Here is a 26,298-nt window from a genome sequence, read left to right on the forward strand (position 1 = left end):
CTATTCCACACACCATGCTAGAGATGTATGGGATTGTGCATACACATCCTAACGTGGAAACATCAGTATGAATATTCCATATGTTCCATGCATTTATACTGGTCACAGGCTCTGCCCGGGCTCCCTAGAGTGGATGAAGCGGTCGCAGTTGTGACCCCGGCAACTGCGGTTGCTGCGGGCACAAGCAGCAGCTGCTATGGGCCCCCCAGGAATGACTTGGCTCGGGGGAGCGGCCCCTTTTGCCCTGCATTTAAGGCATCCTAGTTCTAGTTCGTTTTCTGTTTTTCCCCATTTACGGTAACATAGCTCTAAAAAGACAGAGAGGGACACTGAAACACTTAGCTAATCTAATCTATAGCTAATAAATATTGCTAATTTATGGGCTCCTTGTCGTAAACCTGATTATGTTCTTTAGTTTGCCTTCCAAAAAAAAAGTAACTCCTCTATTCCGACTAATTTTTTTCCAGTATGGCTCAGTGGAGTCAGGTCCAACAACTCGAACAGAGATTTCTGGAGCAAGTTGACCAGTTTTACGATGACACATTTCCTATGGAGGTACGACATCAGCTGGCAGGATGGATAGAGAGTCAGGATTGGCAAGTATTTTTATCTAAATTAAGTTGTACCTAATCTATATCTACATTATACTTCCAGGTCTGGTTGGTTCCACTTGCAGTTTGAAAGTAAATCTATGCTGCTTAAAAAGACAATCCAACCATTTTATTCACTGTTGCCCAGTTAAATAACAGTGAATAAAATGGGGTCTTAAAACAAACTAAAAATAACACAAGTTATCACAAAATCAGTTTCGAGTTACTGTGCAGGGTTAGGTTTCCCACTAGAGAGAGATTAACGATGGGTCAAGATAGCCATCAGGATTATATAAACATTTTAATTGAGATACTGCCTCTAAGATTCTAAAGAAAAATATTAACTTATCCAGTCGTGTGAAAAAGAAAGTATGCCATTTTTAAATTCTATGGTTTTACATATCAGGACGTAACAATTATCTGCAGGTCTAAACATTAGAGGAACACAGCAACACATGACATATTACACCGTGTCATGATTTATTCAAGAAAAATAAAGCCAAAATGGAAAAGCTCTGTGTGAAAAACTAAGTACATCCTTGTTGCTTCCATTGAAATGTAGATGCTAAGTAGGAGGTGTTCCTAATCAAATGCCCTGGATAAAATGATACTGCAAGTGTGATCACCTCTACAAAAGCTGACAGATTGTTATTATTATGTCCTGATATGTAAAACTATAGAGTTCAAAGAGAGTGTACTTTCTTTTTTAAATAACTGTAACAATAGTGTATAGTTTAAATATTATTCATATCATGTGCCTCATTGTGAGGCACATTATGTGTAGGTGCGATAAACACAGGGGAGCTCCTTCTTCATTTGTAAAGCAAATGTCACTGTCTGTTTCCCCAAGTTCAAAGTATCATTGCAGTGTGAAAATTTTGGTAAATTCTGCAGTTCGTACAAAGCCCTGAAAACGAGGCCAGACCTCCCCACGACGAAACCCCCCCACAAATGTCATAATTTTCTAACACCATTCGTGGGTCCACTGTCACTCTCTCACTCACTCTCTGCCATCACTTCCGCTTCTGCTGACCACTTCCCCTTGCAGATCTTCTTCTGCATCTTCATCTTCTATCATTTCTATTCTATCTTCAATCCTTAATCATAACAGTTTACATGAGAGAAAAATAACAGCGGTTGCAGTGACGTCCTCTCCTCTGATTGGATGATCAAGGAGGACATCGCCGCAGCACCGCCATTTTGGCAGAAGTTGCCAGCTTATGTCTGCCGAGATGCAGATGAAGAAAGAAGATGTGGAAGTGGTCAGAAGAGAAGGCAGGGAAACATTTAGAGAGCAGGAGAGAAGTAGTGAACGAGGGTGTGAGAGAGTGAGTAACAGTGTGAGAGAGTGAATGTGGACACTGGGCAAAGAATTTCTTCCCAAATTAAAAATGCCACCGAAATTTCGGCCGAACCGAATGACCAGGGAAAGACTTTTGTTGCACGAAAAAGAATGGGCCAAAAAACGAACCGGAGAATTTGTCAATCGTTTTTTGGCTCATTTAGACATGTCTAGTTGATATATACATAATTACATCTGTTGAGATAATACATAGTATTTGATTCACTGTGGTTAATTAATGCGTGATCATTACCGTTATTGTATGTTCTATATGTTGGAGTATTGATGTTGTTGACTATTTTAGGTGCTTTGATGATTGGCCAAAATATTCATATAGCTTTTTCTAATCTGAATATACCACATGAAACACCTTAATGAGAAAGAGCGTGGGTGCTCCAGATATTATATGTACTTTAATGTATGCGATAGCTAAGAGGTACATACAAATTCATCCAGTGTCCCTATCACAAATATATGAAGGAATTCTGCAGAATCTCCATATGCATTTGCCCCTTTCCGCAACCACCAGCTATTTACTTACTGCCATTAACGTGGCATGTGGAATGTTTTCGCATTGATTTTAATTGGAATGTTTTCCTGCCACTGAATGGCTGCTTCGAGCAACCAATCAGTGGAGAGACCTTTCAGACCATGGGGGAGGGGAGCTGCGGCTCTGCATTGATTTTATTAATTTAAAATACTTTAATAAGCATTATTTTTGGCAATGCTGTCTGTAATTTTTATAATAGCAACAATGTATGTACTCAGAATTGGGAAAAGAGTAATTATCTATAATTTTAGCATGGCATATAAATAGGATATGTAATATGGTGCTTTTCTTTCTTGTTGATATTTTCTATAGGGATGCTGCGTCTAACAGTGATTCATTGGCTGCTATTCTCCTCCAGAACCTTATGATTCAGATTGAAGACCAATTAAACCATGTTTCCCAGGAGAAAAATTTACTGTTAAGGCACAATCTTAAGAGAATCAAGCAACTACTTTTGGTAAGATTGGTACAATAATGTAAATAGGGAATGCTTGAGCTTGTCATTAACTGTATGACCAATGCTAAAATGGCAGAAAACAAAATACTCCAGAGAAGAAAAGAAGTGAAGTTAAACCAGGTTTCCCAGGATAAAATGTCTATATCCTGCATATTATTGGGACGTGCTGGGAGTGTAGATCAGCATGGAGAGCTAGGAGGCCAGCAGGTATTCATAGGAGTTGGAAAAGGTAAGGGCCAAAGGCAAAAGCGAAAGTCAGGTAGGTGATCAGGACAGGCGGCAGAGGTGCAAAATGGGTAACGAGCGGGGTCAGTATAGGGGATATACACAAAGTCCAGTAAACAAGCCAAGGTCGGATGACAGGAAGGACTTCAAGCAGAGTAAGTAGATCACAGGAGGAATTGGGACTGAGCAGAATAAAACCAGCTAGTCAGCTCAATAACTATAGGGGCTCAATAACTTATAGGGGCTGTCAGGTAAAGCCCTAGATTCTAGATTCAGAGTGATCCCGCCTCCTCCATACTAAACTATGCCATCCCCTAAGAGATTGCTAGCCTCTTTCCCTGCCTCCCCCGCATCTACCAATGCTGCAGCATCTACGGATGTCAGGACACGCCCCCTGCCGTCACTAACATGGAGGTGATCACGGATAGCGGCACTCGTGTTACTAGAGGCCGGGGACGCAGCCTAACTCGCGATGGAGCGGCAGCATGGAGTGTGGCTGAAGCAGCAAGGGGAACCACGGAAGATCGGTTACTCCGGAGAATTCACGGAGAAGGCCTGGGAGCCTGACACATATTGAAGCAATTTTAATTGTTTGTTTGCCCATTGAGTAGTTTAAGAAAATATAACAAAGTGTGGGTGTTCTGCCAACGCATGTAAAGTCCAATCCAATACTCCCATATGAAACATAATTATGCTTAGTGATATCTAACAAACATAAGCAGGTCTAGCATAAATGCATAGAAAACAACAATAGTACGTTCAGCATCATTTTGATGATTTTTTTTTCAAATTTTACGTAATTTCTTTATTTTTGAGTTTATGTAGACAATCATATCTTCTATATAAAAAAAACTTTCATGAAAGCGACAGAAGTGATAACTTGCTTAAACAGTTTTGAGCTGAGCTCTGACTATGTGTGAGAAACCTTTTCCATAATCCTTCAAAAGCAACTGATATTGCCTGATTATTCATGATTTACTCTGAAATCTCATGTCTAATACTCAAGCATTGGGGTTTATTCATTAACGTGGCAGTATTAATTTCAACTTTTTGATATGATTATGTATTATATTATTTTTCTCAAATACAAAATGCCATTACTGGTACTTCTTCATAAAGCTTTGCTGAAAATGTAGTTCTAAATTAAGCTTTCTAAAAAGACAGCTTAACAGCAGTATAAAAACGTAACATCATGCTTTGAAGCAGGGATATACTCCTGTTGATTACTGTTTATAAAGGGGCTCTTCCTGGAGTCAGTTTGTATAGCATTATATAATTTGGACTGCTTGATTTACATATCCTTTATTTTATTACTTCCTGAATCATTGTTTATTTTGTCATTATGTGGTGTGTTTTAAAACATATTTGGTACAATTCTATTCTGTTTCTAATTATGATACATAATAATGCATTTTCAAGTGGCAGGAGATAACAAAAAATGTCTAAAATGTGAAATGTGCCTGAACACAAATTAAGCAACTTTCCAAATACCGGTATATTATGTGATGAACACATAGTGGCATAGTACTTCCAATACAATAAGTGAAAACACCTTGGCAGACCTACTAACTTTGTTGACCAGCCACCTACTCCATGTTTTTGTACTTGAGCGCAGAGCTTTTTTAAATGCGAATTCAGAAATTATTTGAGTTATTTACCATTAGAATACAAGGTGCCAATTTAGAACATTCACTAATATCCTGTTCAAGAACAAAGAAAAGGAATCCCAGCACTCCAAACAGCTTCCAATCTTTAGGATACTTTATTTAGAGAAAGCAAAAAAAAAAGCAATGTTTCGGCCAAACAGGGCCTTTGTCAAGCTGCTGTCTGTACCAGTCTTTGTATCTTCTCCTGAATTAATGGGATGCAGAAGTTCTGACAGTGTGACTTCAGGTGGGCAATTCAAAGGCATACAATATAGATAACACTATTCTTATTTGTCCTGGTTTTTGCTTGATCAACCTTGATCGCTTAGGCCCATTAGCCATAAACATCCCACTACCCTAAAACCCAACACGATAATCCTCACTCAATAACAGCACAAAAGATATTTGTGGGAAGGCTTCGTGCATAGCTTTATTCAGGCCCGGACTGGCCATCGGGCACACCGGGCATTTGCCCGGTGGGCCGGGCCACGGCAGGGCCGCATTGACTTAGGGGCTGATGGAGCTGCAGCTCCAGGCCCCTACCCTATCGGGTTTTTGCCGCATTAACCGCCGCAAAAACCCGATGTTTTAATTTAAAACCTGTGCGCCCGCAGACCCCTAATGCCGGCCATGGTGGGGGCTTCCCGGCCCCTTAGAGCAGGGCCGGCCTTTGGGGTGTGCGATCGCACAGGGCGCCACACTCCAGGGGGGGGGGGCGGTCCGCACCGGGTGCCGCTCATCAGGGGGTGCCAACTTGCGGCACCCGGCACCCCTCCAGAGACGGACAGTAATGTCCGCCGCTGGAGGAGCAGACTCGCAAGGGAGGGGTATCGGAGGTCTTTAATAGACCTCCGGTTCCCTTGAGTGATTTTAAGCCGGGTTCAACCAGGCTTAAAATCACTCAAGGGAGCCGGAGGTCTGTTAAAGACCTCCGATACCGCTCCCTTGCGATCCGCGCGGCAACAGCTGCTGTGCGCCGGGGTTTGTTGTGAGATCCCGGCGCACAACACTGAAGCCGCGCCCACCGCTGTCCGTGCCCTCTGACCCGGAAGAAGACAGAGAAGACAGAAGACCTGAAGAAGAGGAGGAAAAGGAGCTGTAAGGAGAAAAAAGGAAAGGTAGGAAAACACTCAGTGAGAGTGGATTGGTATATGTGTGGCTTAGTATATATGTGGCTTAGTATATATGTGTGGATTGGTGTATACGTGTGGATTGGTGTATACGTGTGGATTGGTGTATGTGTGTGGATTGGTGTATACGTGTGGATTGGTGTATACGTGTGGATTGGTGTATACGTGTGGATTGGTCTATGTGTGTGGATTGGTATATGTGTGCATTCGTAAGTGCGTGAGAGTGATGGGTGTTATGCTGTACCATTTCCAATGTCTTTTTCATGATCTAATTATGCTCTAAAAGTACATCATAACTCCCATCACTCTATACTGTTCCATACAGTGGCAGAGCTGGGAGGCAGAGGCCTTGCACCCCCACCGCAGGACTCCTGAAAGGTAAGTGAACTTCAAAGAGGGAGAGGGTAGATAGTTAGGAGGGGGTAGTTGCGGCGGGCTTCAGGGGCTCTGCGTTAATGCAGCCATATAGGACCAGTCAGTCCGGTCCTGACTGGGCCTATTTTAAGGTGGGGGCCTGGAGCTGCAGCTCCATCAGCCCCTAAGTCAATCCTGCCCTGCCACAGGTGCGGTCACAGTTGCTGCTTGCTCCGGCAACAAGGTAAGTAGGGTGAGGGAGGGGGGTGCAGTGAGAAGGGGCAGAGGGGGGGTTAGATAGTGAGAAAGGGGGAGAGGGGATAGAGGCGGTACATATTGAGAAGTGGGGAAGGGGGTTACATAGTGAAAAGGGGGAACATAGTGAGAAGAGACAGATAAGATGAAGAGAGGAGGTAGTGTGAATGCGTATGAGAATGAATGAATAAATGTGTGGATGAATTGTGTGAATGCGTATGACAATTAATGAATTCATGTGAGGATGAATTGTGTGAATGATTTGTGAGACTGCATTAATGAATGTGTTAATGATTTACATGATGGTACATGTAAAGATGGTACATGAAGGGTGGGCTTTAACAATAAATAAATAAATATGGGCTGCTCAGGCTTAAATGCCCGGGCCTATTTTTTGTCCCAGTCCGGGCCTGGCTTTATTATACACCACCAGCCAATACAACCATGGACCAGCAGCCAGGGGGACCCGACAGGCAGATACACCGAACATAACCAAGAGCTTTTGTTCTGGGTACCATCAGCCTCCTCATAACTTGTCTCCCCAAGCCTTTTCAAGGCACCGGATCTTCCAATGAGAAGGGGCTGGCAACGAATATCTGCTGTGACTGAAAAAGAGGCATGCTGTCTGGAGGCAGTCCAGTCAGCACAGGTAGTGAATATGTATGAGGTATCGCCTTTAGGCATGCAAATCAGTGCTGACATAAAGAAAAAATGGTGGATGCTCTCTCTAGTTCCAGTGTATAAAGAGACAGTAGGATGATTGTGGCCACATGGCTGACCCTTTGAATCTCTGCCTTTTCACAATTTGAAGGTCTCACCGCTTGGTGTAGTCCCTAAAAAAGACCCAGGCAAATTTAGGATGATCCATCATCTATAATTCCTATTTGGATCATCTGTAAATGATGAAATTGCAAGAGAAGAGAGCAGAATTCACTACGCTTCATTTGACAGGGTGATAGAGGTAAAGCCCTGTATGTTACAGATGAAAACTACATAAAAAATGTATTTAAGGTGAAAAGTTGTGAGCTAGGGTTAAATTATACAGCAACCCAAAATACTCTAAAATGGAAAATATTAGTATAATAAAAATGTTTTATATTCAATTTTATATTAATATAAAATAGACCACAATTGAGAAATAGAAGATATACTAAAGTCTCAAAAAATATACGGTATATACCATAGACCAGATTTGTAGAACCAGGAGTATGTATTTGGTGGAATGAATATGATATAGATATCAATAATAAAGGATATATACAGTATATAGGTTGGCGGTGTTATGTGTGCTGGGTGGGTTGGAACCACTAAATAGTTATGTTCTGAATAGTGATAGTGTGTGGTGGGTAAGGAGGCACATAAAAGGAAGAAAAAGAGGAGATGAGAGGTGGAAAAGAAAGAAGGAAAGAAAGATATAATGGGAGAAAGAAGAAAAAGAGAGGAGTTCAAAGTATAGAAAGGGGTGGAAAAGAAGGGACAGAAAAGAAGGAGATGGGGCAGAGAACTAAGAAATCGAGGAGAAAAAAAGGGCCAAAAAAGGATCGAGGGAGGGATAAAAAAAAAGAGAGATGAGGAGATAAAAAAGAGAGTGGAAGAGAAATGAAGAGAAGAAAGAGTGTGAGAGAAAAAAGAGACGCAGAGATGAAGAGAGAGGATAGAGAGAGGAAACGGATGACAGAAGAAAGGAAGAAAGGGGGACAGGGAGAGAAGAAAAGGTGCATGTCATTTTTATGATTTGCATATACGCTAGCGTATGTGTGTGTGTGTGTGTATATATATATATATATATATATATATATATATATATATATATATATAATATACATATACTGTCACTCAAGCTGGGTGAGGCTTAATGCCAATGACTTACTGCACTATGATTGTACCTGTGTCTCTCAGCGTTCCAGCTCCCAGCTTTTGTTCTTTCTCCATGAGGCAAAGACTACGATAACCTGGCTAGAACATAAGCATATGCCATGCTTTTAATAAACACAAAACTCTCAATCCTATGGTTGTTTTAATATAGGCTATTGGAGTTGATCATGGCCAGTTGTACGGCTTATTAAAATGTGGTATATTGTTAGCAAAGTAGTATGAGCCTGTGATAAAGAAACGGTAGAAACATTAGCGTCATGGACTTCAGAGCGTTCTGGATATATATGTGTGTTAGTTATTAGTTTATTAGCATACTGACCTGTCATTAAAAAGACGTGCCAAAATAAGGTTTCAGAGAGCAGAAAACATGGTCTGAATGGGGGACTGTCCTTAAAACAAGAACATCATGTCATCCTGGTAACATATAAAAACTTTCTAAATCTTTCTAAATTCTAAATTTTTAATGACATCACAGAAAAGCCTACTCTTTGTCTTGCTGCTTTTCGTAACTGTAATTTCAAGAAAAAGAAAAATTGATAACAAACAAAAATAAGATGACTAACAATTTTCCCGAAAGGTCATAATGTTAACTTGTTTAGAATATAGTAAATATGGATGGCACCTACATTTCCAGACACAGATCTATAATATGAGAAATGACGGAACTTGTTTGTGGAAAAAAAAAACATGATGTCACTGTGTGTTTGTTATTAGTCTGCGGAATTTCCACATTTCTGAGATAGTAGGTACAGTCCCTTTTTACCAGTCGTATTTAGACTACATTGACACATGAAACACTTTTACTGTTATTGGCATATCTATAACTTGAGCTGCTTATTGTGTAATGATAAGATCCATCTCTTATGGAACTAACAAAAACGAAGTGCAAAAAAATCTTCATGGTTAGTCCATTCATCTCCAAGTGTAGCAGCCACCATTACAAGCTGTTTTTGCACCATTACAAGCCGCTTTGGGCTCATTGATGAGGTAAAGTAGGAGGGACTGTGTGTAGGAGGGTGCATATTAATGACTGATAGATAGACGTAGCCAAAAAAAGAAGTGGTCTCATTGAGTGATATGGTTGTGATTGGCCATTTATGCTACTAGCCAAACCTGTAATTTGTGTTTTTTATTATCTATCATATCTATTATTCTTCATTGATTAATACACATTGCTGGCAATAAGTATTGGTGACAATATAATATACTGTATAATATCGGGGAAATTCAGTCCAGCTCCGCTGGGATGCATGTGCCTTTCATTCTACTACTACTGCTGCTGCCGCGCCTCTTTGACCGTTCTAACTCTGGGAGAACCTTTTTTCCATTTCTATAATGAAAGGTGACTCCAGAAGGTGTCAGGGACCTCAGAATTTCATCCAAGCCGAATTGGCAGGAATTGGCAGCCTGTCCTTGTGTGTGTGTGTGTTTGGGTGTAGCTGTGGCAGAGCCTGTCCTGGTGTCTGTGTGTTTGGCTGTCTGTGTGGCAGAGCCTGTCCTGGTGTGTGTGTGTGTGTGTGTTTGGGTGTCGGTGTGGCAGAGCCTGTCCTGGTGTCTGTGTGTTTGTGTAAGGTACCTACCTTAAACAAGTCCCGGACGTCCTCTTCTCCTTCCCGGCAGAAACGCCGGCACTGCTCACTAGCACATGAAGCAGCGCGCGCGGCCGCTTCATGAATATTTATGAGGCTGACCGCCGACTGGATTCCGCTCCGTGTTTCAAGTTCTATATCCTGTTTATCCGGTATCTGACCCTGGTCTGCTTAACGGTTCTCTTGTACTTCTGGCATCCTGACTCTGGCTATTCTACGACTCTGTGTATCTCTGGCATCCCGGCTATCCCAACGACTCCATGTACTTCTGGCATCCTGACCCTGGCTATCCTTAACGACTCTGTGTACCTCTGGCTTCCTGACCCCGGCTATCTCAACGGCTCCTGCGTATCTCCGGCATCCCGACCCTGGTCTGCTAAACGGCTACATCCTGACCACCCGTGCTTACAGCTACACTGCCAAGCGCCCTGTTACCCTTACCAGGCCCTTTGTGCGTGTTCTGTACTGAGCAAGTGTGTTCCATTCCTGCATTCCGGATTCCTCCTGGTAAGACGAACCTCACAGGTTGTCTGTGTGGTAGGGCCTGTTCTGGTGTGTGTGTTTGACTGTATGTGTGGCAGGGCCTGTCCTGGTGTGTGTGTTTGGGTGTCGGTGTGGCAGAGCCTGTCCTGGTGTGTGTGTCTGGGTATTGGTGTGGTAGAGCCTGTCCTGGTGTGTGTGTTTGGGTGTTGGTGTTGCAGAGCTTGTACTGGTGTCAGGGTGGGCTGTTTGGGGACAAAATTGGCTCACGCTGGGCTGTTTGGGGACAACGGGCCACTTGACCAGACTTGCCCCCCAGGCCTTAGGCTGCCAGCCCTCCCCTGACTGCAGTGGTGGGAGCGTGAGTTGTCTGTCTCGGGTACTGGAGCTTCACGCTGAACGCCGGCATATGACGTCGTATGCCGGCGCTCAGCAGTGAAGCCGCGCGCACCGCGGCAGAGCTGTGAGACAGACGCCTCGCGGCCCCACCACAGGACTGCCGGGGGGGTAGGGAGAGGGTAGATAGTGAGAAGGGGGGGTAGGGAGATGGTAGATAGTGAGAAGGGGGGAGAGGGAGAGGTTAGATAGCCTGAGAAGGGGGTAGATGGGTTGGGGGTGTGGGGGGGCCCTAAACAGATTCTCGCACCAGGGCCCTGAGGCTTCTAGTTATGCCCCTGCCAAAGGGGGTAAGCAACATAATGCACGTATGTAAGGTGTGCAGGCGAGCATGACATCACTCATTCACTGGTTTAGGCGACCTCTGTATTTAATTACTGTGGAAGAATAATATTTTATTTCTATAGACTATTACTATGTTTCTCAATGTTCATTTACATACCAGCGCTAATTGTAATGCAAATGCCACTTTAACCACAGGTTAACATTGCTGCTTTTCTTGTGGTCAGTTTTATGTAGGTCACGAGAATGCATTTTTTTTTCTTGAAAAAGTGTGTCACACTTGGTCATTCAAAAATAAATACTCCATCAATTAAGTGTAAAGAAAATCTTAAATGTCAAAATGCTTCCTTAAATGTGATATATAGGTTAGATGTTAGCATATAAAATGTTAGACACAGACCATGTGGACCAGAATCTTAGGAATATATATATATATATTATATATTATATATTATATATATATATATATATTACACTGAGAAATAGAAGTGCTTATCTTTAATATTTATGACTGTTGAGGACAAAAGATCATAAATTTTTTTGTAAAGTAACATACTAAAAAAAGGTTTTCTTCTGTACTATTGGAAGGACACACTAAATGTGTATTCACTATTCAATGTTGTGTGTGTTTGTTACTTTTTAATATTTATGGAATTTAAACCTCTCAAGCAGGATCGTGCCAATTTTTAGATCCCAGATCCCACTCCTTCTAAACTTCAGCCTCAAATTCTGTAGCGCTGTACAATGGGTGGACAGGACATAACAAGTAGTACGTAACATAACAATTTGACAGAGACAACAGGTGAGGAGGGCCCTGCTCAAACGATTTTACAATCTAGAGGGATTAAGGGTGTATTACACAATAGGTAAAAGTGCCGTCGTTAGGGATGGTCCAACCACATAATAGTAAAAGTATTGCAGGAGAGGGACTAGGTAAGGTGAGCTAAAGGAATATGGGACGGTGTTAATGTGCTATGTTGTAAGCGTCCTTAAAGAAGTGGGTCTTGCGGGATTTTTTGAAGGACCGAAGGCAGATATGTTGGTAGGGAATGTGTAAGCAATGTCCTGAATAATGTAATCAATCGTATGCGAATGTGTAGGTGCCTTTTATAATTATTTGTCATGCAGCAAATAACCCCTCAGGTGCGAGAACCCTTCAAACACACCTACAACAATCAATGCAAAAAAGTGCGGGCGCACAAAGGTAGAGCCTATTACACCAAGGCTTATAAATATCAGGAAATGAAAGGGGCATGATTACAAATCCGGATTTTGGCAGAGCTATCTCCTGCGACTTGGGTGAAACAATGTCAGGAACGTTAGAAGCGAAAAAAAGGAGAAAGGATACCCAATATTAAATAACATGTTCGTTTTTACTAAAAATACATTAAAAGTAGTTACAACCCTGGAAAACTTAGCAGACTAGGAGCAGTCTCATCAGGTTCAAGATCCTTCAAGTAGCATGTCTTCAACGAAGTGTGTGGCATACTTTGTGTTTCTTCATTTGGCTCCTTCCACCCATGTTCTCACATTCCCATGTTAACGCGTTTCTCTACATGAGCTTCATCAATGGATTTTTAAGCTATGGTGTAGATTGATAGCTATTTACCACCACTATTAAAATCCAACAATTCCATATAAAGAATAAATCGTCTATATGGCGACGGTATGCCACTATATGATCCTTTCATTCCAGTTTCTCGTATGTATATACATCTATTCCTAATTTGACATAAAACATTTGCGTAACTTGGTGCTACTTTAGTGCCCATTGCTGTACCACTAGATTGCACATAGAAGCTGTCTAGAAACCAGAAATAGTTGTTTTCCGACACAAATCTTAAGCCTGCCAAAACATACTGTATCAGGTCTTCAGACATTCTTGCTTGTTTTATTAAAGAACATTGAATTGCTTGTATACCGTTTTCATGTTCTAAATTTATATATAATGACGTCGCTTGTGACTAAAATACAGTCTTGTTGCCACTGGACACATTCTAAAGCCTCTAGGATGATAAGAGAATCCTTCAGCTATGAAGGGCATTATTTTACATAGGAATACGAAATATAGTTTTCTTCGTGTGATATTATAAAGTGTTAAAAGGAAATAGCAAGTTAACAATAAGCTTATTTTTCGAATCGGTTGTTCTCAAATATGTAAAGAAGAAAAAAGAAAACAAAGGAAAGTCATAGTGTATGTATACTGTGTTTAAAGGTGTGCTCTAGGCTATGTTTTGTGGTTGCACAAAATGGTTCCTTGTAATCACATCCATGTGTTTGGAATCAAGTGTTTGGAGGAATATGGTCAACTTATTTTTCTCAGGGTGTAAGGAAATAATCATAACGTACACTGTGTATTCGGATATACTTTGTGGTATATTTGAAATTTCACTCACAATAAAAAAATGCAAAAAAAAGTAATATTGCAGATGCTTGGCACAGTCCTCTTACAGGTAGTATATGTTTTTGCCAAGGATTTGTTTTTGTTTAGTTGTCATCACTTAAAAATTAAGATTCAGTCCCTTATAGTGTGTCGCCCGCAGCGGCTTCCTCAGAGTGTTACACATTTGAGAACGAGAAATTAGGTTATTGTAAACTTGCTATTTCCTTTTAACACTTTTTTATACTAAGCCAACATGGACAATTTTGTATTTTGTATTTATTTGTATTTTTCAAGTGTGTTGATTGTGGGGAATTGCAGACTAGTCCTGATAGCAGCTGGTGTATTTCACTGGGTGCTGGGTTTTCACAATGTCTATTTCTCTGATTCTTTTATATAGGACTGAAGTAAAATATTAAGGTATTTTGATAATGGTGATAAAATGGAATTTAAGACTATTGGTCTACCAGATGGTTTGGATGGATTTTTGTGTAGTTTCGGATTATATAAAACATGTGATATTATATCACATGTGTTATCGGGTGTTGGATCTCCAAATAATGAATCTTTTTATAATTTAAGGACCTGTCTATATCCATAATAACTACACCTCAACCTTTATCAGCTATTTTGATTACTACACTATTGTCCTCTGAGATCAATAAGGGCTTGTTGTTTCACTCATTTAAGTTTTGTTTGAATGTATTTATATTTAGGACCTTGTTTATATCTTTCAAACTAATTTCCAAAGGCTCCCTTGGAGAAGTTTAGGGTAGAATTTAGATTTTTCTTTTAAGTTAATGAATGTATTTTGATGAAGTAGTGGAAATTACTTGTTTATTAGTGGGATCTATTAGAAAATATGTTTTAAGACATGGTGAGCATGTGAACCTATTTATATCTATCTATGCTATAGGATGATTGGTGAGTATTTTAAAACCTTATTTAAAAGACTCATTTGTGATGTCCGGAATAATGAAAAATCAGGAATGTGCATATTAGTTACAGGTTGTATATACATAGCCATTAGTTATTTTGCCACTTGAAGTGTTTGATACTGTATTCATTTCATATTCATTACAAATACAGAAAATACAAATATCAATATATATTTTAATAATGCTTTGGAAAACAATATGTTCTAATTGCTGCTTCGGTTTTTTAAAATATTTTTTCAATGTTAAACCAAATACATCTAAAAGTAAGACAATATCTTTCAGTAGCAGTCTTTCGAAATGTTTCAAGTGATCAAAAGTAAAACATTGTATGTGAGATTTATGCATGAGTGGAAATCAAAAGATGCAATCACCACCAGTGAGAGTGTGATAAACTGTGGGTAAGAGCAAGTGAAAATGAAAAAGCATCGGGATGGAAACAAAAATGATGATGATGGAGGATGTCACAACATCCTCCATAGGCTAGGCACTGCTGCAGTGCACATGGATGAAGCTTTTACTTTAGCAGGGAGGGGATGTCTTCATGACATCACTGGATGTCGTGTCAGTGGGTGTAATGGAGAGTGAGTGACAAAGTGCATGGCCAAAGCCTATGGCTGGGTGGTTGGCACTTCTCAGCTTAACCTGTGGATGACAGCTCAGCCTCTAGTTGGCTGGTTGGCAGCCTCCGGTTGGCAGGTACCGGCTCAGGCTCTAGTTGGTGGGTAGGAGCTCAGCCTCTGGTTGGCTGGTTGGCAGCTAATCCTCTAGTTGATTTTACATGTTAGCGGCTGGCTGCTTCAGAGCTGCACTGACCCACCAACCTCTGTGTGTTGAGGCCAAAATATTATTTGAGTAAATGTCCCAATAAACAATAAATAAAATTATAACAATAAACAAATATTGAGTAGCCTGTATTTGGAATAAAATTTTACTTTTGGTATACTTGCCAAATTACCTGGTTTTTTTTTTTGTGGGCCAGTCCCAATTTTGTGCAATCATAAGACCTTTTAGTAACAGCATCTGTCATAATAATAATAATAATAATAATAATAATAATAATAATAAAAATATATATTTATTTAGTCTCAAGCATAACTTTGATGCAATGTAGTCATGAAAGTAGGTGAGAAAGTTAGTGTCTCTTAATTGCAGTGAGGAAATGTGGTCAGCTTGTTGTGACCTTTTTGATTCTTACAAATGTTACATTTTTTAAATTTCCTTCATGGTAAGACTTAAGATGTTGTGAGATTGGTGTATCAAAAACGGTAGTCCCTGAACAGATGAAAGTGTGCTCCATAGTTCAATGTTTGAAAGGTCTAAAAGTATTCCCTATCCACTGTAGACCTCAGGAACATGCTAACATGTCGTGGGGCTGCAATTAATGAATGATTTAATTTCAGAAACCTGAGATTTAAATACCTTGGTAAGGGTAATATACTTGCATGCCTTACAGTATCCATATACATAAATACCTGACATTGATATTCTAGAGCTAGAATTCTTAGAACGTCTGTAGGTGACATTGGCCGCATGAGAAATTGTATTGGCCAGCACCAGTGTCTCTGATTTTAACATAGGCCAATGCTTCTCAAAGTCTACATACAGAGGAAAGTGCAGTCATTCTTTTTTGCCCTTTTTTGTTTTCAGTGCATTTTGTAATATTTTTCTCAATAGCCCCATATCGTTTTGTAGGGTCACTTGAAAGTATAGTGTATACCTTTAGGATTGTTCAGATGATCCATTTCTCTATCCATAACCTTTGTCACTTTGTTTAACTATTATATCAGATCTCGTTCTTAAATATTCTAATGCTGCCCGTTTGGAGGGAGTCAAGTTATTTAAACAGGTAATATCATATGTATAAATTATTTCCTGAGCAACCAGCCTCACAAAGGTTTCTATACTGGGCAAATAGTCAATGGAGGGGTAAATTGACTAGCCGTTTCAACTTTACTGATTTGTCTTCTCTTCTGGATCATCTAAAAGGTCCACTAGTGTTTGTAGCAAATGATTGAAAGAGGGTCTAGGTAGAAATGATAATTCCTTAGATAACAAAGAAATGTGGTTAATTTTCATAGGTTCAAAACCTAATTACTGTCAATTAATGTATGGCTCTTTTGTTGTATGACCGTTTTGTGCGTTTGCAAAGACCACAACATTCGATTGTGTTTCCACCCATACTTTAATCTAAAAAAAGTCACAATGCATTTCTTGGAGTGAAGGATGAAAGAGATTGTGGATGGGAATCTATTTCCGAGCTTGCTTGGTTAGTGTCAGATAACTCTGAGATAGATCTAGATGTAGCAGATCAACTCTTAAACTCCTTTAAACCAACTTATGTTTTTTATATAGGAAGACAAGTGTGGTTTCCTTTCAAAGGAAATTATGTCTTTCTTGCTTATTGATGAAATGTGTTTTTGAATAATTTCTTGGAAAGCAATACACTTGTGTTTTTGTGGTTTGCTTATGTATATGTTCTAGAGATCAACACTTTTTGATTTTACGGTTTTGTAAATGTCTTGTTAACATTAAAATTGAATAACTGGGAAGATTGCAGATTAGCTTTAATATTCCCAATGCATAGACAAATTAAGGAGTGAACTGTTGTAGTCATGCCATTTTGTTGCTTACTGAAAGATAAGGGATATATTTGGTCTATCATCTAAGATGTAGAGTGATTTGTTGACAAGCTAATCAATTTCGTTTGTGCCTTCGAACACATTACTCCTTTTTAGTGCATTTATTTGATGACTTAATACCTTGTGTTTCTAGGTATGTGTTTTTATGTATAAAATAGAATACAGCCACCTCATAATAGCTAAGTAACTCTTTTACTGACATGAGGCAGATTTTTGTGTGCTTTATGTTAAATACAGCACAAATGCTTAATCTTAAACTAAAAATTTGCAGTTTTGATTGCTGGTAATGTGTGGGATTTAAGTGGGTACTGCAATGTCCCAGGCATCATACTGGACAATAATACATATTAAAGTGCTTTGTAAGTTCCTTAATATGCATTCATCATACATATAAAAAAAATAAAGCACCAATGGTGCAGTGGATATTTGACACCTCTTATTGGCTGCAGGGAATTATGCCAACTGAAATAACTCGGAATGCATTCTGCTCGTGCACAAAAAGGGGTCTCATAAGACTCCTTCACAAATCTTCTTTTATGGAATTGCTGGAGGTGATACCTGGTTTTCGCCAGAGAACTAAAGAAGCGGCCCGTCTACGGTCCTTTGGTTCCACACCCAAATCCTCCGAGTCACGGGAGCAGGGTCTTGACATGCCCCACCCCCAGCCATTGCCCCTTAAAATAGGGGGGTCCCGAGACATCAGCGACATCCTGCCAGATATTGTGATAGGTATATCACTTGGCAGGAGATGTGTTAAGCCATCTACTACACAGCAATCAACTAGGGAACATGGAACAGGGCAACCCAAAAATTTAAAGGGACCATTCAGCTATAATATGTCTTAAAGTGTATGATGACTGGAGTATCTCATTAGCATCCTTGTTATACACTATAGCAGAAGTGTCCAACTATTAGCCACTTCAATAGCTGCCTCCATTTTGTCCCATCTTAACTGCTGTCTATAGATTATACGAAGTGTAGGTCAGCTAGAAGTATAATAAAAAGGCAAGAGGACAGCCTTCTTTCTACTGGACATTGCTTTTGTGCCTCTATAGAGAAGAATGCATATGAACATTTTTCAACCAGAAATGATTTCAAATGTTTAATGTTTCTTACAGGGGAAGTACCATGGAAATCCCATGCATATGGCAATGGTGGTTTCCAACTGCCTACGTGAAGAGAGGAGGATTTTGGCAGCAGCCAGTATGCCTATGCAGGTATTGTGATATATATGAATGCAAAAGATGTATTAATGTGGTGATAACAAAAAGAATGGAATTTATTAATACTCATCACAAATACTTACATGTGTTTTGTGTGTCCTAGAAAAAAAATTGTATATTACATTTAGTAAAATTGGTGCTGTCACTTGGCTATACTTTTCATGTTATATACGTGTCTGTGTGTGTGTGTATGTGTATATATATATATATATATATATATATATACACATTTTTTTTTTTAATATGGATTTTTCTTAAGGAGAGTTAACTCTTCCTTTAGTAAATAAACCCCAACGACATTAGTTGTTTCACCTATACCACACCTCAGGAATATTTATTCTGGAGTTCCCCTTATTAATTATAATAATACGTTTCTATTTTGCACAGTGTGATTGTCAGCATTGTTTAATATTCCATTTGAATTGGTGGGGGGGCTATGCAAATCAAAAGAGCAGGTAGTCCACGCGGTGGGTTCTAATACATATATATATTGCTTATTTTAATCTGTAAATACCAGTGCATTGTTTATTTAATGTACTGAAATATAGGATTTTAAAACTTAACAAATACACATTTGTCATGAAAGCCCCCCAAACAGCCGGGGAACCTACCTGCCAGCTCTCCCTGTTAACGCCGAAAGCTATGAGTTCAAAGACAGAACTAACTCATTTATTTTTAATCTGAGTGTGTCACAGTTCTTTTATAAAAAAAAAGTTCCACACACACAAATACACTGCCCTTACACAGACACATACATGTACACTGCCCTTAAACACACACATACATATACACGTACACTGCCCTTATACACACGCATACACGTACATATACATTGCCTTTACACACACACATATACACTGCTCTTACACACATGTACACTGCTCTTACACACGTACACTGCCCTTACATGCACATGTACACAGCCCTTACACACACACACATGTACACTGCCCTTACACACACATGTACACTGCCCTTACACACACTCATACATGTACACTGCCCTTACACACACACATACATGTACACAGCCCTTACACACACATATACACTGCCCTTACACACACACACACATATACATGTACACTGCCCTTACACACACACACACATATACTTGTACACTGCTCTTACACACACACACACACATCCACTGCCCTTACACCCCTTTCTCCCCATCTCTTACCTTTTCCTCCATCCTTTTTCCTCCCGCCTGTATCCTGCACCCTGTGGTGGAAGCGCGAGGTCTGTTACTGCTCCCACTACACTACGCGCTGGCTATTGCGGGATGACGTCATATCCCCGCGCTCGGCATTATTATGTTGAGCCGACTAGAGGGAGATCGTGATCTCCCAACTAGTCTGCAAGGTGAGTGTTGCTCTCGACTCACCCTTCCTCTGCCACTGCAAAGCGGGACAGAGGAAGGGAGAGTGGGACAGAGACAGGGGGAAATGGGGACTGTCCCGCCTAAATCAGGGCAGTTGGGAGGCATGTATTTGTCAAATCATAATTGTGAAAGATACTAGGTGCTGTCCCCCGTGTGACCCCAGTGCCTAGTCCGTAAAATTGTATGGCACCTAGGATAGGACATATGTAGCCTTTGAAGATGCCCTACTTGGATGCTCTTCCTGTTCCAGTAACTTTATAGTGAGGTCTGGCCAGGTGTCCAGATAATGGTATGATGTGAAAGTGATTAAATGACTACACTCAGTCTAACAAACCAGCAGGGGCATAACCACTGGGCCCTGGTGCAAAAATTGCCCTGGGGCCCAACTTCACCAAGCAACATGTCCCACAGTGCAAACCTTTGCCCCACAAACAGCTTGTGAGTACCTAATTTGCCCCCACAAATCCTGTGAGTTCCATCATTGCCCCAAGCAGCTTATCAGTGCCCCCAAAGAGCCTGCCTCTACAATCTTTGTTCCAGCTTACCAGTGCCCCCAAAAAACAGTGTACCTGTGCCATCTACGCCCCTAAACAGCTTGTCTGTGCCATACAAAATGCATCCATACTCGCACCTCTTTACCTCTCCTGCAGATTGCAGTCCTCGCAAGCAGCCTTGGTTTTACTGTGGAGGTAACATGACGTTATGTCTTACTCCATGCCAGCACGGTCCGTGCCAGAAGGAGCCTTTCTGAACAGTTTTCAAGCGTTACAGGGAGAGACAGTTACAAGTGTTCACAGGGGTTGCCTCGGCCCGCTATAGAAGCGGGCCAGGTAGGGTGACCACATATCCCGGATTGTTCCGCAACTTTAAGTCCTGGTTCCCGGGCAGCCTCAGTCCGGGCCAATGCATTGTCCCGGAATTGAAGTGCCGTCTTTTATTCTTTTTTGATGCGGAGGAGAGAGGTTTTCGCTCATGAAGTTTTCAGCAACCGCTCGGTGCCCCCTCAGTCTCCTCCGCGAGGCCTCTAGCTCGGTTGCGGTGCCGGCATATTCCGGGGCTCAGCAGTGAAGCAGCGCGCACCGCGACAGAGCAGAGAGACAGAGGCCTTGCGCTCTCACCACAGGACTTCTGGAAGGTAAGTGAACTACAAAGGGGGGAAGAGTAGATAATAGGGATGGAGGGAGAGGGGGGTAGATTGTGACAAGGGAGGGAGAGGGGGTATATAGTGAGAGAGGGGGGGAGAGGGGGTAGATAGTGAGAAAGAGGGACGAGGGGGCAAGATAATGATAAAAGGGAGAGAGGGGGCTAGATAGTGAGAAAGGGGAGAGAGGGGGCTAGATAGTGAGAGAGGGGGGCGAGAGTGAGAAAAGGGGGTAGTAAGAGTATTGAAATAAATAAAGAGTGAGATTGAGTGAGAGAATAAATGAATTAGTGTGTGGATGAATTGTCTGAGGGAGAGAATAAATGATTATGTGAATGAATTATGTGAATGAAAGTATGAATTAGTGAGTGACTGTAAAAGTGTTCTGTGTGTATCATAGATGTATAATTGATTTGTGGAAAGGCAAAGATGGCACAAGCAGGGTGCTTGAGCCTTGGGGACCAAGATGGCGCAGGCAGGGTGTTTGTCTGATTCTATGCCTTCAGCGCTGAGTTCACATATACACATACACTGCCTTTACACATACACATATACACTGCCATTACACACACACACTTATACACTGCCCTTACACACACATACATGTACACACACATACACGTACGTGTATGTGTGTGTGTAAGGGTGGTGTAGACATACATGTACACTACCCTTACACACACACATACACGTACATATACACTGCCCTTACACACACATGTACACTGCCCTTATACACACATGTACACTGCCCTTACACACACACATATACACTTCCCTTACACACACATATACATGTACACTGCCCTTACATGCACATATACATGTACACTGCCCTTACACGCACATATACACTGCCCTTACACACAATGCTATGTTTCCATACATTATTATTATTATATACCTGCAAATACAGGATTTGTTTGTCTGATTCTATGCCTTCAGCGCTGAGTTCACATGTGAATTTCAGTTGATCTATACATGCAAAGCTGGGTTTTTGTGTTAATGTGTTGCTCTATCCCTGCTATGCTATGTTTCCATACATCATGTATGTAGGTTTGCCTTACAGAATCCATATATGCCACTCTGTCTCCCTGACATGTACTTTAACCCCCTATTTGCCAATCCCCCAGGTATTCCTTATACCTCCTATATACCACTCTGCCTCCCTGATATGCCTTTTAACCCCCTATATGCCACTCTTCTTTCAGAAAACCATTGAACCCCCCCATGCTACTCTTAACCCCCATATCACTCTTAGCCCCCTCGACTTACCAGTGCATCCCTTTACTTGTGACCATTCTTTGGACTCCCTGGTGTCTAGTGGGGCAGCTGGTGGAGGTCTGTGCGATGCAGACCTCCGCTGCTGGTGGCCAATACTTCCGCCGGGGCTTCTATGACTGAGCGCTGGCATCACATTAACCGACTGCGGGATGCGCACAGACAACCTCCGCTGCTGGTGGCGGGTACTTCCGCCAAGGCTTCTATGGTGGAGCACCGGAAGGTCATGTGATGCTGGCGCTCCATCATAGATGCCCCCAAATGAAGTGCTGGCATATATATACATACACATCTGTGTGTGTGATCTCATGGGCTTCATAGTGTGTCCCTGAATGGCAGAAATAAAATGTGGTCACCCTAGGGCCAGGTTGCAGTTGCGACCGCTGTGACCCCTGTAGTTACACCACTGCAGATCAGGAAGCAATAGTGTATAACATACTTTTGTATTAGTTATTTATATAGTGGCATCCACAATTCTTTTTACTAATTCACCATCTAAGTGTTACATGAATCCTAACCAATACGTGTACCTAGTTATACTAACCAAACAGTCACACTTTAAGATTCATCAATCTGTTTGAATGGTTTGGGTACACTAACAGCTTTATGGTTCTATTTTGTAGAATAGCTCATTGCTTCAAAATGTGCTCTTTCTTCACATGAAGCTTTACTATTTTCGAGGCTGTGTTTTTGCTGGACATGTGCAGACTCTTTATTATTGTTTTAGACAGACTAGCAACAGAAGAAATAATCACAGGGAGTATGACTCACTTTATGAGGTTTTAATGCCTTTAGTTCAGGATCCTGTTTACTTAGTTATGTTCTGTAGAACTGGTTCCCCAAAATCAGATTAGCAAGGAGACAGGCATATAGATTCTGTAGAATCCAACCATGCATTTGCAAATAGAACACGGTGAAATTGTAAAGGAACCATGCAGCTATTATATGCATTAACATGCAGATGATGGATGGTGCACCCCTTGTAGTCCCTTGATGTAGTTACATCTCTTACACAATACTGTTTTACTTATGCTCCCATAATAGGTTCCACAAATAGATGGAGCATACATAGTGTGTTGGATACATCTCTTCATAAATTAATTATGAAATTATTATGAGTGTTGTTCATTACAACATTGTTTAAAGGGGTTACTAAGAAAAATGGATTTTTTTAAAAATAGGTTTGTTACTTTTAGGGGCCATTTGAGAAGTCGTTACAAGGTAATGCAGTTTCAGAAAGGCAGAGAGCAGTAGAAAGCAAAGTGGCAGCAATCAAGAACAGTGCACAGGTAAGTCCATAATAAAGTGGTTTAAATAAAGAAAGTTCAACTCCAACATATGTATCCTATTCATTAATTTTATTATTATTATAGGTTAATGTGAATGTCTATACTTGTTTTCCTCAACTTGCAATAGATGGAACCTGAAAGCACTCACATGGAAGAGTCAAAGCAATGCACTTTACAAATCATTTTAAAATAAATGATTATCCTTTGCACAAATGTCACATCTCATATGAAATGTGACTCAATGGAGAGACACAATAACATCTATGAATAATATATAAAGAAAACAAAAAGTATACATTTTCCAGCATTAACCCCAAATACATATGTAGTCATATATAAACATAGTCATAAAAGGCCAATTTGCTTCAATTCCTTGGTTCAGCACTGAGGTTTTTTTATTTTGTTTTATTTTATTTTTTATTTTTGTAGTATTTTTTTTATTATTTTTGTTGTTTTTCTCTTGCAATTTCTCAAAAATATTTGTAATATTGAAGCTGCAGAGCACTGCCTTCTGTTATGTTCAGGGTGGAAAACTAGAGTCATTGCTTATCTATGTGTGGTACTAAGTAAAAAGACTATAGAACTTTTATATGGTTAGGAGATGGAACATCTTTGAAATATATAACTAAAGGAAGTCTTTACTAGGAAAACGAGTTAAATGAAGCAAATGTATTCTTTCTTTTCTGAGAAAACCATTAGACTGTTTAATTTAAATATTTCCCATGACAAACACCCAAGCATATTTTGACTATCCATTCTACCAGTTATTTCCCTTTTGTAGAGTATATAATTTAACGTCCTTCGTGAGTAATATTACTTAATCATAAGCACACTTTACCAATGTCAAGTAAATTTAGCAGCTCTACTCAAAATGCTCTATCAGATAAATAATGTTTTAACAGTTTAATATAATGCTGATTAATTGTAATAATTGTTATTCTTGTTAATAACAGGTAACAGAGCAAGATGTGAAATATTTGGAGGATCTGCAAGATGAATTTGACTTCAGGTTTAAAACACTACAAAGTAAAGGTATAACATATCTATAGCGTCCAAAACAATGGGCATCTGGCTGGCAGTGGTAAGGCTGGGGCACAATAAAAATGCGTAGTTCCCTTTTGTAGGACCAAAGGTGAGTATTTACAAAGTGGAATTATGCAGAATTTAACACATTTGGAACTAAATAGAACATTATAAACACTACTCTTAGTACTGTTGAATGGATAAACCTCTCCCAGAAATAGCTTTGATCATGTAAAATTTAGCTCCATTCATAATTTCTGCCAGGATCACTTGTTATGTGACAAAAAAGCAGGTAGAGATAGGCTATTGCTGTTGGAACACATATTAAACGTTGGTTGCGTTGTTTTTATATGGTTAAACCTTAATTGGAAATAATAAAAATGAATGAATGCATGAATTTGCTTAACGTACTAGAGAGTGCAATTATTTTTTTTTGTTTAAGTACAACAGCACATTTAAGGAATGAGAAAGACTAGAAAGAAAAACAAAAACAAAAGATAAAGAAAAATGAATGTCTGAAAATGGATACGAGCAAATGAAACCTGGCTTTCATTTCCCCTGGAAAAAAATTATATGACATATCATGTGCACAGTTGAACTTCTCAAAGTATATCTTATTCACAAATGTATTCCCCAAAAGACATACTAGTCATGTGTATAGAGTGTGTATTTATTTAGAGATTACAGAAGAAGCAAAGGGCAGGAACTTAACCGTAACTGTTCCTACTCCAAACTTCCTCCAGCATTTTGATTTTTATGACACACTTGACATGTTATCAGTGAAGTACAATTTGCCTCTTGTAGTCATTTTTTTATGTGTTATTCCTATTTTAATAATTTAAGAGTCAAAGGGCCACTGTCATAGCTCAATCCAACCATAACTTATTGCGCTGGTCTGTTATTGTCTACCTAGTAAAGCAGGGCACCAAAATCACCTATTCACCCAAAAATATTCACTTGCCAACATTGGCTAACTTTTTCATTTAAAGATATACTAATACATCCAAAGCAAATAATCAAGGTAGGGCCTGTGACCTATATATTAATTCCATGCTAGAGTAACAAGCTATTAGTTTCCCTTTTTATATTTTAATCACAGTGATGACTTTTTTAGTTGATATTTAGTTTGTTTACTTTTAAACTCTATCTGAGCCTTTAGTGTTAAATAGACTCTGCAACATTGTTTTTTCTCTGTAAAGCTATTGTCACAAATAGGAGGGGGCAGCAGCCTAAAACATATAGCACAGAGGCAAGATGGCAGCTCCCACATACAGCATGAAACTAAACCCAGAGTTAATCTCTATAGTACTACTTAAGCAAAATGGAAAGACAACTTGATTAATATGGTGTTTGTAGGGGTAAGAATTCAGATCAGGAATAATCTGATAAGAGAAATGTTCTTATTGATGTTCTTTCATAACAGATATATGTGACAAGAATAATACTCTCATAGAACAAGAAAGTTTTACACTGCAACAAATGCTCAATACATTGGACCAAAAGAGGAAGGTCAGTAGATATTTTTTTGACCAAGAAACCAAAAAATATTGTGAGTTATTCATTATAAAAGTTTTGTGTATGTAACTCCATGCCTTTGCTTTTTACCAATCATCTCACTGGCCAGATGTGTTCCTCCGTCCTGCTTAACCAAACCCATCTGTCAGGCTTCATGTTTTGTAAGCACCGCCAGTAGGCATCCTGTACCCTGTATGTCTGTGCCTTGGTCTGTGTTCTCAGTTTCTAGTATTTATTCTGCTTCACCATGTACCTCTGGTTTCTGCTTGCTACAGGTAAGCACCTTGGTTCTGTTTCCCCTGTTTTAGTTTTTG

At 40.1% G+C, this 26,298-nt stretch overlaps 1 protein-coding gene across 1 annotated transcript in view; it reads left to right on the forward strand.

Moving 5' to 3' along the window:
* Positions 1 to 26,298, forward strand: part of STAT4 (signal transducer and activator of transcription 4) — a 60,964-nt gene that overhangs the window by 10,763 nt on the left and 23,903 nt on the right. Inside the window, exons 2-7 of the mRNA XM_053471851.1 lie at positions 468 to 596; positions 2,795 to 2,939; positions 18,247 to 18,345; positions 23,354 to 23,446; positions 24,400 to 24,478; positions 25,893 to 25,978. Coding sequence (XP_053327826.1) covers positions 469 to 596; positions 2,795 to 2,939; positions 18,247 to 18,345; positions 23,354 to 23,446; positions 24,400 to 24,478; positions 25,893 to 25,978 — 630 coding nt within the window. The 5' untranslated portion in view covers position 468. The remainder of the gene's footprint in view (positions 1 to 467; positions 597 to 2,794; positions 2,940 to 18,246; positions 18,346 to 23,353; positions 23,447 to 24,399; positions 24,479 to 25,892; positions 25,979 to 26,298) is intronic.

This window comes from Spea bombifrons, chromosome 7, assembly GCF_027358695.1.
Source record: "Spea bombifrons isolate aSpeBom1 chromosome 7, aSpeBom1.2.pri, whole genome shotgun sequence".
Classification (NCBI taxonomy): Eukaryota; Metazoa; Chordata; class Amphibia; order Anura; family Pelobatidae; genus Spea; species Spea bombifrons.